The 15,185-nt window shown below is 36.6% G+C and overlaps 1 protein-coding gene across 5 annotated transcripts in view; it reads left to right on the top strand.

Annotated features, from left to right (window-relative positions):
- Positions 1-15,185, top strand: part of Agmo (alkylglycerol monooxygenase) — a 313,051-nt gene that overhangs the window by 193,833 nt on the left and 104,033 nt on the right. The window contains exon 13 of one of the 5 annotated variants that reach the window (XM_060367241.1): positions 3,310-3,374. The exons of the other annotated variants lie outside the window; for them this stretch is intronic. Within the exon in view, the coding sequence (XP_060223224.1) occupies positions 3,310-3,363 (54 nt within the window). The 3' untranslated portion in view covers positions 3,364-3,374. Of the gene's footprint in view, positions 1-3,309; positions 3,375-15,185 lie in introns of those variants that run through there. 5 annotated transcript variants of the gene reach the window in all.

A 15,185-nucleotide genomic window follows, 5' to 3' on the forward strand; every position in this document is an offset into this window, starting at 1 on the left:
CAACACATGCTGGAAGGTTGTGGAGAAAGGGGAACCCTCCTCCACTGCTCCTGGGAATGTAAACTTGTACAACCACTCTGGAGAGCAATCTGGCACTTTCTCAGACAACTCGGAATAGCGCTTCCTCAAGATCCAGCCATACCACTCCTAGGTATATACCCAAAAGAGTCTCAAGTACACAATTTTTCTTTTTTTAAGTCCCCCCATCAACAAAAAAATCCTGAATGTTCAGTAAGTTTTATGCATAAAGAAAAACTTATTATTGAAAACTCATTTTCTCTGTGTACATGGATGAATTCTAATTTAAACTTTTAATCTATGCTTTGTTAAGACCCATATGCAGGCCAGGTTTTGCCAACTATTTTAGGAGTAATAAATTGATCTTTCTCTTGGTTCCCATAGTTCAGAATCCCTTTGTAAGGCATACTTTAAGTCCAAACACAGGTTTTGCAAAGGGGGTGTGGTTGGTATTACTGCAAAACAAAAGCTGAAAATATGATCACCATGTCACTTCCAAAGACATACAGGTTAAATAAAACAGAGAGGCAAAGCAACACAGGGGTGAACAGACTTTCACTGCTCCAGTTAATGTTCTCTTTGGAATTTGAGCTTTGGAATTATTTTTATTTACTTGATGCATAACTAAGATATCATAACTGTCAGTAAGGTAGCCTGTATCTAATAAAATTTCTATTAACAGTGCTCAAAACCTTTCATTTTAATCTCAAGATTTGGGCTTGTAAAACATATATTTTATGACATTCTGAACGATGTCAGATGGAAGCTCAGAGTCGATTTCTATTTGCCTGATGATTAAGGACACTGTGCATGTCTTTAAGTGTTTCTTGGCCATTAGTGATTCCTCTGTTTAGCTCTGTACTCCATTTTCTAGTTGGATTATTTAGATTGTTGCTGTTTAATTTCTTCAGTTCCATATTTGCCCTCTGTAGGATGTAGGGTTGGTGAAGATCCTTTCCCAGTCCATAGGCTGTGGGTTTGTTCTGTTTACACTGTCCTTTACTTTACAGAAGCTTTTCAGTTTCATGAGGTCCCATTTATTCATTGTTGATCTTAGAGCCTGAGCTGTTAAGTTGTCTCCTGTGCCAATGAGTTCAAGGCTCTTCCCTGCTTTTTCTTCTAACAGATTTACTATGTCTAGTTGAGGTCTTTGATCCACTTGGACTTCAGTTTGTGCAGGGTGATAAATTCTCAACTATTGGCATTTTTCTACATGTAGACATCCAGTTAGACCATCACCATTTGTTGAAGACACTATCTTTTTTCCATTGTATTTTTTGGCTCCTTTGACAAAAATCAAGTATCATTAGCTGTGTGGGTTTATTTCTGAGTCTTCAATTCAATTACAATGATTCACCAGTCTGTTTCTGTGCCAGTATCATGTAATTTTTATTACTATTGCTCTATAGTACAGCTTGATATCAAGAATGGAAATACCTCCAAAAAATCTTTTGTTTTTGATATTGTGTGTGTGTATACGTACACACACACACACACACACACACACACACACACATATATATATACACACACACACACATAGTGACAGCACATGCTGGCAAGGATGTGGAGAAAGGGGAACACTCCTCCATTGCTGGTGGGAATGCAAACTTGTATAACCACTTTGAAAATCAATCTGGCACTTCCTCAGAAAATTGGGAATAGTTCTACTTACGACCCAGCTATACCACTCCTGGGCAAATAACCAAAAGATGCTCCACCATACAACAAGGATATTTGCTCGACTATGTTCGTAGCAGCTTTATTCACAATAGCTAGAATCTGAAAACAACCTAGATGTCTCTCAACTGAAGAAATGAATAAGGAAACTGTTGAAAATTTACACAATGGAATACTGCTCAACTGTTAAAAACAAGGAATTAATGAAATTTGCAAACTAATAGATATAACTAGAAAAGATCATCCTGAGTGAGCTAACCCAGTACCAGAAAGACATATGGTTTATACTTACTTATAAGTGGTTATTAGCCGTGTAATTCAGGATAACCATACTAAACTCCACTAAAAGCTAAATAACAATGAGGACCCTAGGGAGGACAATTAATTCTCATCAGAAGGGCAAATAAAAACTGGAAGTGGTGGAAGAGAAGTACTAGAATGAGAGCCTACCACAGATGGTCTCTGAAAGACTACCCAGCAAGGCATCAAACAGTTACTGAAATTCACAGCCAAACTTTGGACAGAGTGCAGAGTTTTAGGGAAGAGTGGTGGAATAGAAGGACCCAGATGGAACAGGAGCCTCACAAAAAGACCAACAAAGCCAAAAAATCTGGGCCCAGGGGTGCTTGCAAAGACTGATGAATCCACAGGACCATGAATGGAGAGGACCTAAACCCCTGCTCATGTGTAGCCCATAGTCAGCAAGGTCTCCATGTGCATTCCCTCCATGTGGGTTCCTAGCAAGGGGATCAGGGGCTGTCTCTGACATTGACTCTATTACCTGCTCTTTCATCACTTCTTCCTGGTAGGGCAGCCTTGCCAGGCCACAGAGGAAGAGGATGCAGCCAGTACTGATGAGAATTGATGCAGATCATAATTATTACAATGAGATATTGAAAATTAATATAAAAGTGATTTTAAAAGCCAAGTCTGTCTAAAACTAAGACAATTTTCTGAAAAATGTTAAGGGAAAGGCATCCATGCATTTGTCATTAAAGGTTGCAATTATTCATTCTAATTGTCTTCTTGCCTGAAGTGAAAAACATGTAAAAATTCCTTTCAACACATACCTCTTGTATGTCTATGAGGTGGTTGCAGGGTTAATGGAATAAAGAAGAAGATGTTCTCTGAATGTGCTTCACACCTTTCATAATCCGACAACCAAAAGGATAAAGTCAGCCCAGTGCTGGACTTCTGCACTCTCTGCTTCTTTCCTGGCTTAATGAGAACTGTTCTGTCTTGCTTACCTCCTCTTCCTTTGATGAGTGGAGACCTCTGAAATCATAAGCTAAAATTAATCCTTCTTTCCTTTTTGATTTTATCATTGACCACAGAAGAGATATGGGTAAATAATTCAATCATACGTTGCTGTGTGGTATTAAGAAATTGAATTTATTATATTCAAGAATGAGTTGCACATTGACACAAAGTTGGATGTGGTGTCTTCCGAGGCTAACTTGATAGCATTTTAGTTTGGGTTCCAATTAGGATAAATGCAAATATGAAAATACAATTTTTTTTCTAAAGTGTGACATGGAGACCATGAGATATAGTAATCAAACCCTTTGTAAAAGAAGAGGACCCAGAATTTACTGCATTCTGCTTCCACAGAGTCACAGAGGCTCGTGTGTGTCATTCACCACACTTCTGAAAGGAGGAAACTGAGGCCCTGAGAGGCAATTATCTCACCCAAGTTCTGATAGTTATGGAGGTCTATTTTCTGTCTGTGTTTTTGCAACTATGCTGCCTATAAAGATCATGACTATATTGATCAATAGATTTTTTTAAATAACAATTTCTTTTCTAAATATTGAAAAAATAAGACAACGTTTTATAAAACATGTAATCAGGACATCAAACTCAATCTCTTGTTCATAAAACAAACTTCTAAGCAATTTCCTTGAGGTACATAAATTAACACTCGAATAACTAATACAACAAAGCTGCCTGCTCTGTAATATCCATGTCTGCTTGATGGAAGGGAAGAGGAATGTTAGAGGGGCTGGGAACATTACCAGGAAGCCATCAGCACCTAGCTGGAGATGAATAAGGACCTTGCAGGCAGATAGGCTTTGGGAGGCATCAGGGAGTAACAACTTTGCTCTTTCTCTCCTTTGTCTTCTGGTTTTTCTCCAAGGCAATGAGCTCTAGTGGGCTCTATTATTTTCCATTCTTTCTCAGCCACTGGGTCCACTTCACTTACTAACCTTCAACCTCATTGTGCCTCATGGCTTGGTTTCAGTCCCATGGTCTCCTCTCTTAGCTCATTAGAAACAAATTTTAAGCCCCATGAATTTAAATGCCTTCTATATGCTGTTGACAGCAAGTTTTATAAACCTTGTTCTGTTATCTCCATTGAAATCCAGACACATGCACCCACTTGCTTTTTTACTGAATATGGCATGTAGGTCTGGAAATGATAGGAATGTAATTGGAGATACACATTTGTGAGACATCCATGCAAAAAAAAGGATATACTTCAGGGTGTTTGGTCTGCCCTAACTACAAGTATGTAAATATACAATAATTCCAGAACTAACCCATACTATTTTAAAGTACATTTATTAGCCTATTTATAACATTTAATAATTATGTAATAAAAAAACCCTTTGCTTTACTGCTAACATGTGAAGGAAGGGTGGTCCATGGTTAGGGTTAATCCGTCATAAGTCAACTTGCTACAAAAACAGACCTTAGTGATAGACAAGAATATGGCCATGTGTCATTTTATTTTAAATGTAAGAGTGTATATTGAAGTCTAGGTCACATTTAGAGGGACACAATGGTAAATAAGTAAATGACTAATAATCAATTAAGATGTTACACAAGTACTGGCAGGCATTGGCGATATAATACACAAGGAATAGTAATTATAAGTAATACTGTAAATGCTTTATATATAGTTCATCTGCCTGAGGCTCTCCTTATGTCCAATCTGTGGAATGGCAGGGTTGATGTATCTAAAATCTTTAATACATGTAAAGAAGACACCCGAGGTCCTAACAACTATTGGGCTTTCATCAAATTTGTGCCCACTCATGTGCATATTGGACACAGCCTCTTTCTGCCATCCTGTAATTTAAAGGATATCAGTTTATATATTCACCAATAGCCAAGTATACATGATTTTTGTTTGTGGCAACTGCTATGCTGTTGTGGCATTTTCATTGATAATGTTATATGAAAGTTGCTTTTTAAAAAAGTCTACATTCTTGTTAAATCACTCATTGGAGTTGATGGTTATTGAAGTTAAAGCATTTCTGACAAAATTTTGCCTAAGAATTTTTTTTTAAAAATAAAGGGTAGTAGGCTTTATTGGAATCTTAAAAGAATTACCATATTAAGAATGAAAATTAATACATTCCAGTTCATTTATTTTTACCGCCATTCATTTCTTCATGGGTAGCCGGCCCTCTTCAGACATTCAACAATCCAGGCAACATCTCCCATTACTATAAAGTAATTTGTTGGAGGGGAAGCTTTCTGCAGCTTTTCAGAGCTCTCACTATGGTTGCATTGATTCGAATTTGAAATCTGTCAATGGTTCATGTGTTAAAGGTTTGTTCCATAAGTTGTGATGCAGTTGGGAGATGGTATCCTATTTAGGGGTGGGGTGTAATAGAAGGAAACCCATCTAGGGGACATGCACTTGAAGGGCGTGTTGGGCCCCTGTCTCCTCCTCTCTTTTGATTACTGTCTTCAATATAGTCAGCATCTTCGATTCTCTGTGAGATTCCCCAGCTGTGCACTCTACTTCCGCCATACACTGGAAAGCAACAAAACCTACCAAATAGAGTCAGAGAATGTTACAAACACAGGCCAGAACCAATCAGCCCTTTCTGCCTTCAAGGTGATTAATAGTGCTGTTTTGCCACACACAGAGAAAGCAAACCAACACAAGTCATGATGTGATTATTCCCGCACGAGGGGCCTACAATCCAGGCGATTGTAGCATTTAGGCACCTGAGAAAAGTTCTGCACATCTGAAACCACACATCAACCACCGCTAAGCCCTCTGCAACTCCAGATTCTTGGAGGCAGAAGTTTGAAGTTGGATGAATGTAGAAGAGGTGCTATGTACCTTACATTCAGATGAGAGGGGCATACGAAGTGAAGGGCAAGTGGTTAGCTTCCTTTCCCAGAGCGCAAAGCAGGCTGGGAGGTGCAGGAGTTCAGAAGAGCCAGAGAATTTGAAGGCCGGATCTGGAAGCGAATACCAGTAATTTTATAGACCCCCACCTCACGTGCCAACCCTCCCCTACCTCTCACCCCATCCCACTTCCCTCAGACACATCTTTAGGAATTGTATCCATATTTTATGACCTTATTTTAAACTCTTACTTTAAACATAAAGTCTCACAGCTCCCGAGCTGAAGCTCTATGGAAGACGGAAGCTGAAGAGGTCAATGCTTGTCCATAGCTCACACCATCTCTCATAACCTCAATGTTTGTCAATTATGTGAACCTGGAGAAAGTTACCTTCTTATTTAAAAATGCGGGAGAGCATGGTACTCACAAAACATTGTACATGTTTAAAAAATTCACATTGAGTTTTATGTTAAAAATTATTAATTTGACTACATATGTGTTTTACCTCAGTAATAAAGATCAGTATGGAAATATGCACTTGCTGGCATAAACTGCCTACAATTTGGTAAATAAAATAAACTTTCCTCTATATACATGAAAGTGTTTCTAAGACACTTCAGAAAACTATATTTATTTATTTATTTATTTTTAATTTAAAGTTTAATTTAAAGCATAGTCCCTCAACCAAACCAGATTATAAGCCCAGATCCTCTGTCATGTCTGCCTTAGAGTCTTGAATTGCATCCTCTGGTTAATGGCCAGGACTGAGAATCCACTAGAGAGAAGCTTCCTCTTGCAATTCAAAGTTGGGAAGGTGTTGCCCAGGTGTCTTGATTTATCTGCCCATGGTCAAAGGGGTTACCTACCGATCTGGTAGATGTGAGAAACAGCTGGCATGACTCTGCTGTCTCTGACTCGCTGAGCTCAAAGACAGGTGGGGAAGACTGTTAAAGAGATTTCGCCCCTTCAGGGCTGCTGCTGCAGCAACTGCTACTACAGCTGGTGGCTTTTTGCAAACTTAGGCCCTATCAAACACTAAGCCCCCGAGCAGGCAGGTTGTAATTGCCTCTCCCATCCCCCTCCCAAAAGCATAAAAGCTCTTCTCTGGGGAAACGCAGCACATGGGTTGCAGGTAGGAGTGGCTTGAATCAGTCTTTCCACCTCTCATTTTTTCCCCCTCCAAAACCTCCGGCTCGTCTGGGAAGATCCTGCCTGAGGCTGAGAAGAGCAGCCGAGTAAGTGGATTTCATGGAGTATCTTAGTGAGCTGTTCTAGCCCACCAGACACAGCCCTGTTCCACAAGAAGTCGCCTCTTAAAACCTGCCCCACTCCCTGACGTCTGCTTCCCTGCCTCACCTGATTGAGATTATAAATTATATAATTTATGAAGTTTGCTCTACTGAAATACAACTTTTGGCTTGAGGTCTCCTCTCTTGCATACTTGCAGCATTATTATTTGGCTCCATGTTGTTCTGAAAGGATAGGATTTGGAAAGAGTGAACATGCTTGACGCAAGCTTGAGAAAGTCCATGGCTTGAACTTCTTCCTTGAGAAGCCCTACTTCCATATCTCACAGATTCAGGGATGTGATCTTTTGCTGCCCCAATAAAGGAACACAGTAATTTTCTTTCAAGGAAACTTGTTGGCATGTGACACAATGATATACACAGATGCATATGTTTGGGCCCCTAGGGACGGAACTGGAATGTTTGACAATCCCACACGTGTTTTGAGATGTTGAAGTTCATGAACTGTGAAGAGCCAGGTGTCAAATGGTTTTGTTTATATGGTTTGGAAAACTTAACTCTATAGTCTAAGATGTAGATAAAATCTAGCTCATCTTAATTTGTTAAAATATGTGTAGGGTCCAATAGACAATTATTTATTGCATTGTTTTTAAGTCATATCAAGTGTTACAATCTAATACTTAGAAGTGATGCATAAATTGAAAAGAACACAGTTTACTCTATAACTTAATGTATGTACCAAAGCACACAAAGAATGAAAAATACAAATGCTTGATATGCATAACAGTCCATATCCTGTTATCAAAGAATTTCATAGATCTACTCAAGTCAAGTGTTTAAATGAACACTGAATTATTCCCAAGTAACTAGATTGGGGTATGATTTCATGAATATATTTATTTACCCTCCATCTTTCTACATGAATCATTAGGACTGGTGTGAGGAATCCAAGTTATGGAATAACACATGGGGGTTGTTGAAAGTTAATGGTGTATGGGTTTTTTTCTTTTCTTTTTTCTTTTTTCCTGTATTGAGTCAACCGATTTTATAGGAAAGAACAGTGTCCGCCAAATTTAAAGAAAACAAATAAACCTTAAAATAGCATGGCTGTCTTGATTTGGTTGGCACGGAGAATTTCTAAATAGAGGAAAGACCCGGGTGGACATATATCTGTGGTGAGAGCATAGCACACCAGGCCCGAGTGAGTATGATAAATTCCTTTTGCTGTCATAATTTGTGCCATGGAATTGGAAGTGTGAATCTCTCCAAGAATGGTCTCTGGCCTATTTTATATTTGTTAATTCACTACTTTCTGCATGAATGGAAGGAACATTTAAAATAAGTGGAAAGAATAGTAATGGACTTAGCTTGCTGACGTGGACAACATTTGAGATTGTCTATTTTTAAAAGGTTCCTAGTCTCCCATTCATTACATTTATTGTTATGCATTTTCTCATATGGGTACATATTTAAACATCACATTGATTTCTCTAACGATTTGTAAAATTTTTTCAATTAATTTACATTTTTTTAAAAAATGCAATCTGCTTAAAATAACCTAAAGATGACTATTAGATTTTGGTAAGAAATCATATTACCACTGTCTAGTTGAACCACAAATGAAGTCTGGTAATCCATCCAATATGTATTGCTACTATATTATCTAAATTCTAGATACACTTGCAAAAAATATATTTACACATGCTATAATAAATCTTAACATTAACTGGTATGCAGAGAATATTTCAAAGGTAGTGCTGGCCAGACACAAGTCATTTGGCAAGGGCTTTTCCTAGTATATATTTTCAGGGCTGTCTGTACAAAGATGCTGGCATACTTGCTGTGATTTCTATTCCAGGTGATGGAGTTCTGTCCAAGTAAGTGAGTGACTAAATATTTTCCGGTGGAATCTAGGCACCATAAAATCACTGAAGCCAAATAAAAAAGTTGTCGACCTTTCTAAAAAAAGTAATTATAATAGCTTTGCATACCATTATGACAGAAGGAATCTTTCCACTTAGATCACCAAAGTGAGTAGAACCTAATTAGAGCCAGGGAGTAGAATGAATGTGCAGCTAATATGTCCTTTGATCAGCATGAATGGATACCTTATTGTATTTTCTTTGTTTCTTTTTTTTTTTTTTTACCTTATTGTATTTTCATGAATTTCCAAAACAATCTTCCTACACTTGAGCAATAGCAGAGTTCATGAATTCCACACACAACTCTATCAAGGACAAGAAATCCAATCTGAACCCACTAAAATTCTGGGTCATTTCTTCAACACAAAACCAGTTTTAAAATGAGACACTCTGTGTTTGTTGATTTCTGCTGGTCTGAGCAATTAGAGAAGGAAATGCCTTACAAAGTGACAGGGAGATGAGTTTCCCTTTGTGGCTGGCTGCTCAAAATTACAGCAGAAAACAGCATGTCTTCCTCCATTTAAATCTAAACAGACATTTAATTCTGGCTCGTGACATTTCTTACTGTTCCCAAACTTGAATAAATAGAAGAATCTGAATTTATAGGCAGGTTTTACACTCCTCTTGCCTCAAATGGAGAACGTGGAAAACACAGCATTGTGTGCTGTAATTCCACTTTAATGATGGAACACTTGGTTTCAGTCAATCATGGAGGGCTGCGAGTGACATTGTATTTTAGCTTCAGACTTTGCACGTAACTTAGCAATTATATTTTGGCTTTCAATAATGGTTGTTGGCGAGATATCTGCTAGTGAAGTCATAGCAATTTTGAAAGAGAAAGCTAATAAAAATACACCTGCCTTGTGGTGAAAAGTGAGCCTTTAATATCTCTGCTTTGAAGTCGGGCAAAGCCTTTGGTATTAGCTAACATATTATGATGGAGGAATAATCCTTTGCCCTGGGGGAAAGTAAGACATTGAAGTTGCAACAGATTGTTAAGTTTCTAATGACCCATGGTTCAATCACTTCGATAATCATAAAAGAATAGAATGAAGTGATTTTTTTTTAACACCACAAAGATATGGCTATTTGAAAACACTTCATGGTGATTATAAATAAATAAGATAACGTGAATATTTCTTTAAAATGACTCAGAAAGTATGTAAATGGTTTTGGCCATTTTCTGTAATTGTTAATGACTTTAGAATGATTTAAAGTTGATTTCAGTGTCATTTTCAAACAATGTTGGCAGTTTTAAATTTTCTGTGCTCATCCTTCCTTAATGCCTTTACCTACTTAGCTTTGTTGTTTAAAATGTCATTTGCTGATTAATTCTTTACATATGAAAAATAATAGGAAAGCATACATGTTCATGGCCCTTGCTTTTGTATCATTTGAGGAGAGAATGCTTATTGAAATTCCTTTGGTTTATAGGAACTTTCCTTCTTTTCCTGGTAATTTGTTTCCAGCATGTGTATTTTGCTTACTTGTATTCAGTAAAAATCTATTATTGGAAAAATAAAACATAAGCCCAATCTCAATATTAATATTATTGAAAAAATATTTTAGTAATAAATACAAGAGGAATTTGAAAATTCTGCACAGTGAATGACCATGACACATTGTTTTAATCTTTCTTCAGATATTTTTGCATTAAAGTTGTGAACCACAACTTTAGCTAAGTTGTTATAAAACATCTAAGTTGTTATAAAATAATGTTGGTTATTTTAACAATATATAATTCATACTTTACCAAGCATATTATATATTGATGATGTTCTTTTATCTTTTTTTGTTTTGTCTGAAACCGTAACAGAATTGTCTTTTATATATTTGCTTCAGTAGTTCATCTCTGAGCAGAGTATCAGGTAATCCAGAGAATATACATTAGTGCTTGTCAGGGCTCTATTTAACAGCAACAGGCCAAACACACTGAAACTTACCACCAAGTTCAAAGGGGCCATGAAGACCCCAAATCCCTTGATAACATGATAAAGAGTCATCATGAGATGTTTGTTTTGATCGCAGGATGGCCTATTTTATTATGTCTCACTTAGGAAGTGGACTGTGACAGTTCTTAGGTCAGAAAGGAATTTTCTTAACTTATTTAGCACATCAGTCAAGTGTGCTTTCATTAGTGATCAGTGAACAAGAAGCCCTTTTGTGGAAGAAGTGGAGCTGTTTCCTTGGTAGAATTCCAGTGTGTAATTCTCATTCAACTTTGAAAGTAGATTGTTGTTGAGTTGACACCTGCTGGAGTGAGTATCAGTTGCAGGCCACAAAGCGGTGCTCTGAAATAAATATCTCCAAGCTTGTTAAGTTTTGTCAGCTGGATCATCACATTAGTTCAGGATATTAGTGTAAAGTAGGTTCGAGTTCAATTTTCTGGTTATATGTTTGGACTATAATCTCTTCAAATCAGCGTTCATGTAGAGTTTACATTGTCAGAGAGAGCTCAAGTTAAGAAGGAAAAATTTAAAAACACACACAAAAAACACTTCCACAAAACTTTCATGTCTGACAAGCATCAGGATATAAGACATTGATGTTTTCTTTGTAATACCTGCTAGAAAATGGGAATCTGGAAATGTAAGGTTTAAATATCTTTATGTGTTAACATAAAGTTGAATGTATTTGACAGTACATTCTGGCAAACCTTGCCACATAATTTTAATTTTGAGCAAGAATATGTATTATTTAAGGACCTAGACACAACCACATGGAAGGACCCCTTGCTTGCTTACTCTTTCCATATTAATTATTATATTAGCCAGTAAAATTAGTATCATTCTGTATCAATTATATTTGACAATATTGAATGGTGAAAACACAAGTTTTCTCAGGGAAAATACTGTACAGCTTATAAGCAAACAGTATAGACAGTATAGACGTCTTCTATAGATATCCAAATGTTTCAAATGTTCGAATTTGAAAAAAATAATATAAAATACTCAAAACTTTATACTAACTCAAATCTATAAATGACAGCATACTTGGTTTGTGGAATATTGTTTTCTGTTCACCTATGTTGAATTACAAGTCACCAGCTCTGTTTTATAATAAAATAATTAATAAAATAGGGTTGGAAAGTAGCTTATATAACGCTTAGTTGTGAAAACGGAAAAATTGTCCGAGCTTTTCCTCATCCCACAAGATAAAGTTATCTAATATTTACAGTTTCTCCATGTGAGTGGTACGCAGTTCATCATATGTTCAAGATTCTATTTTCATAGTATTAAAATAGGTTGGCGTTGGTGACCGCTAAATTAATTTGAGATAATTCTGCCTTCATTGCTGACTCCAATGTGTCCAAAAAGAAATCAGCAGGCTCAAAAACGAATAAAGTAATTCCATAACACCTTGTAATATAATCTGTACTATCAAAAATTACAGCTTTTCCTAGGACTTCAGTACAAAACAATCAGTTCCGTCTTGTCTTGTGGAAATCTTGTGTAAAGTCTCCCCGTCTTCCTTTGCTTTTTATGTTTCCTGTATCACGACGGTTAAATATAGCAGTCCTTTCTCTAGTCTCTTTCCCATTACACTCCAGCCTATTGTTTATAATTTACATGTATAGTCAATTACTTCTTGATACATGGTAGGTGCTCCACAAATGATTTTGCACCCCAGGACAAGCCGAGCCATTCATATTCTCTGTCTGTCTGTGTCTGTCTGTCTGTCTCTCTTTATACTAATATTGCAGCACCCCTGGTGGCAGATGTGTTTCCCCTATTTCAAAATTCTCCATTTTGTCTTGAACCTTAATATATATATTCTTACACTAAATAGGGAAGAGAGAACAAAAAAAAATTAAAAAGGCATACCTAAATTTTCCTTCACAGATAGCAAGATGAAAGCACAGAACAGAGTTCTGATGCATATCTTAGGAAAAAATTGTCCATATTCTAAAATTCAGAGCGTGGCCCAAGTTTTCAGGGAGTAGTGCACATTCTCCCCGTGTGTCTACAAAATTATAGCTGCTGCCTGTTGTAAACTTTCAGCACTGATCAACAAGAAGTGAAACATTTTTACTGAGACTACATTGCCAAAATTCTTTTATTTGTGGAATTGCAAACTCTCCTTCAGCTTATGAAAGATTTCTTATTTTGATCTAGTCTCTAGTTTTTAATCATTTCCAAGATAATTCCAAAGTTGTGAACAGTTCAATTACTGATGGCAGAGGGCAGGAAATCCCAGTCTTCTTAGCCCTTACTATGTTTGTTTTGTGTGTGGGAAAACTCCTGCCATGACTGCTTTACTTGCAGAAGTCTAAATGGACAACAAATGAACGGGTATTTTTTTTAAGGTCAGCCTTTTGCATATTAGAAGGCATATGCATTCTTCATGGTGAGCAGAGGGTTTGGTCATAGTAAACAAGTTCACACCTTCTAGTGAAATCGCCATACCCACGTGTAATTGCTACATGTTGCCATGACCAAGAGGAATGTTTCATATAGTAAATGAGTTCACTAAATAATAAGATCAATGAGTCTGTAATGACTTTAAAAAATTACTTAACGTGGTAGAGATGGCTTCTAGAGGAAGCAGGATGTAGAGACAGAATAAAAACAAAGATGTCTATGGCTTTTTTTCGAAGGAAAATGTGTGCTCATGAAAGAGGACCTTCGTGAGAACGATTTATGCGTAGTTTTAGGTAATTTACAATCTGTTAAGATATGTCAGTCCAGCAGATATCTATACACCCTCTCTTTCAGTTTCTACTGCTCTCACAGGTTGCCTCCAGTGATCGAACAGTCTATGGACATACGGTGAGTTTGCCATAGATGCCTGGGCGCCATCTAGTGGCTGAAGGTTACCGTAGGTCTTCGTGCTTTCCCCAAACCGTTCCTGAATTTCAGAAATAACATTTCTATCTGGGGACACCATAAATGAAGCTGTGTATTCTCCTTATGGGAGAAGAACATCAAAGATAAAAATTCTTTCTACAATTGGACCTTTTACCATAAACATTCTATTTTATCTGATTTATGTAATTTGGCTTAATTACTGCAATGACTTCATCTATAGGTGTTTTAATCCTATGTTTTCTTTTTTTCTCTTTGACTATTCAAAGGGACATCAACCAGGATCATCAAGCTTAGGTGTCAAAAGTTCTACTTTAATTGTGCCAAAATTGCAATACGGCTTCTGGAAAACATATTGGCAGATGAAGAAAAAGAAGGTTGAATTAAAAATAAATAAACAAACAAACTGTGTAAGCCATGGTGAGGAGGTCCAGTGGCTTGAGGTGCTTCTGATCACCTGGAGTTTATTCCATGGTGTAAGGAGACAACCAGTTCAACAAACTGTCCTCTGACCTCCACATTCATGTCTTGGTACATAATCCTCACAAACAAACCATGGACAGATACATAATTTTAAAATGAGCTCTACAAAAAAAAAAAAAAAAAAAAAAAAAAAAAAAAAAAAAAAGATTAACATGATAAAATGTAGATGAGGGTGAGTAGGCCCCAATTTTTCGTTCCCCTCTCTCTACTCTGCATGGCTTTCTCTACAGTTCCACTGGTCCTTTGCTTCTTTATTTCAACAGTTTTTGTTTGTATGTTTGCATGTTTCTTTGTTTTTTAGATTCAAGTATTTTTAAATACTTAAAATACTGATGAATTGTATAATTTCAAGCACTTTGAGAAATGTTTTCTTGTTTGGAAGATTGGTTTGCATATGCATCTTGTGAGAGAAGTTAGCATAAAGAATAATTTTCCTAAGCCTTACAGAGTAAATTTTCATCTAAGATGATCATAGACTGTCACTGATTCACTTACAATGTATTTACATCTATTATATATTTACATAAATTACATAACGATATTTACATGCAAAGTACAAATTAAAATTTGCACATACTATGAATGTAACTGCTAACATACAAAACATATATTTATCTAATTAAGTGCATCTGTGGCCTTAGATATAAATTTATTAGATATAATTAATACAACTTTCTAGTGCCTTATACCGTTTCAAAAAATACTTGTTGATAAAGTAATTATAGCACTTCTTTAAATTAGGAATATGATTTTTAAAATAAAGCCTTCTACTTTTGAAATGTATTATAAGTGGCTTTCAATGTTTCATTAAAGAACAGTCCCCAGCAGTAGGGAACAAGGACAAGAATAAAGGTCAAACTTCGGTTTTCTGGTCACACTAGGCTAAAACCAGCCATAAACAAGCAAGCAAGCAAACAAACAAAAAAACATTCGAACTTAAA

This window comes from Meriones unguiculatus, chromosome 1 (genome assembly GCF_030254825.1).
Source record: "Meriones unguiculatus strain TT.TT164.6M chromosome 1, Bangor_MerUng_6.1, whole genome shotgun sequence".
NCBI lineage: Eukaryota > Metazoa > Chordata > Mammalia > Rodentia > Muridae > Meriones > Meriones unguiculatus.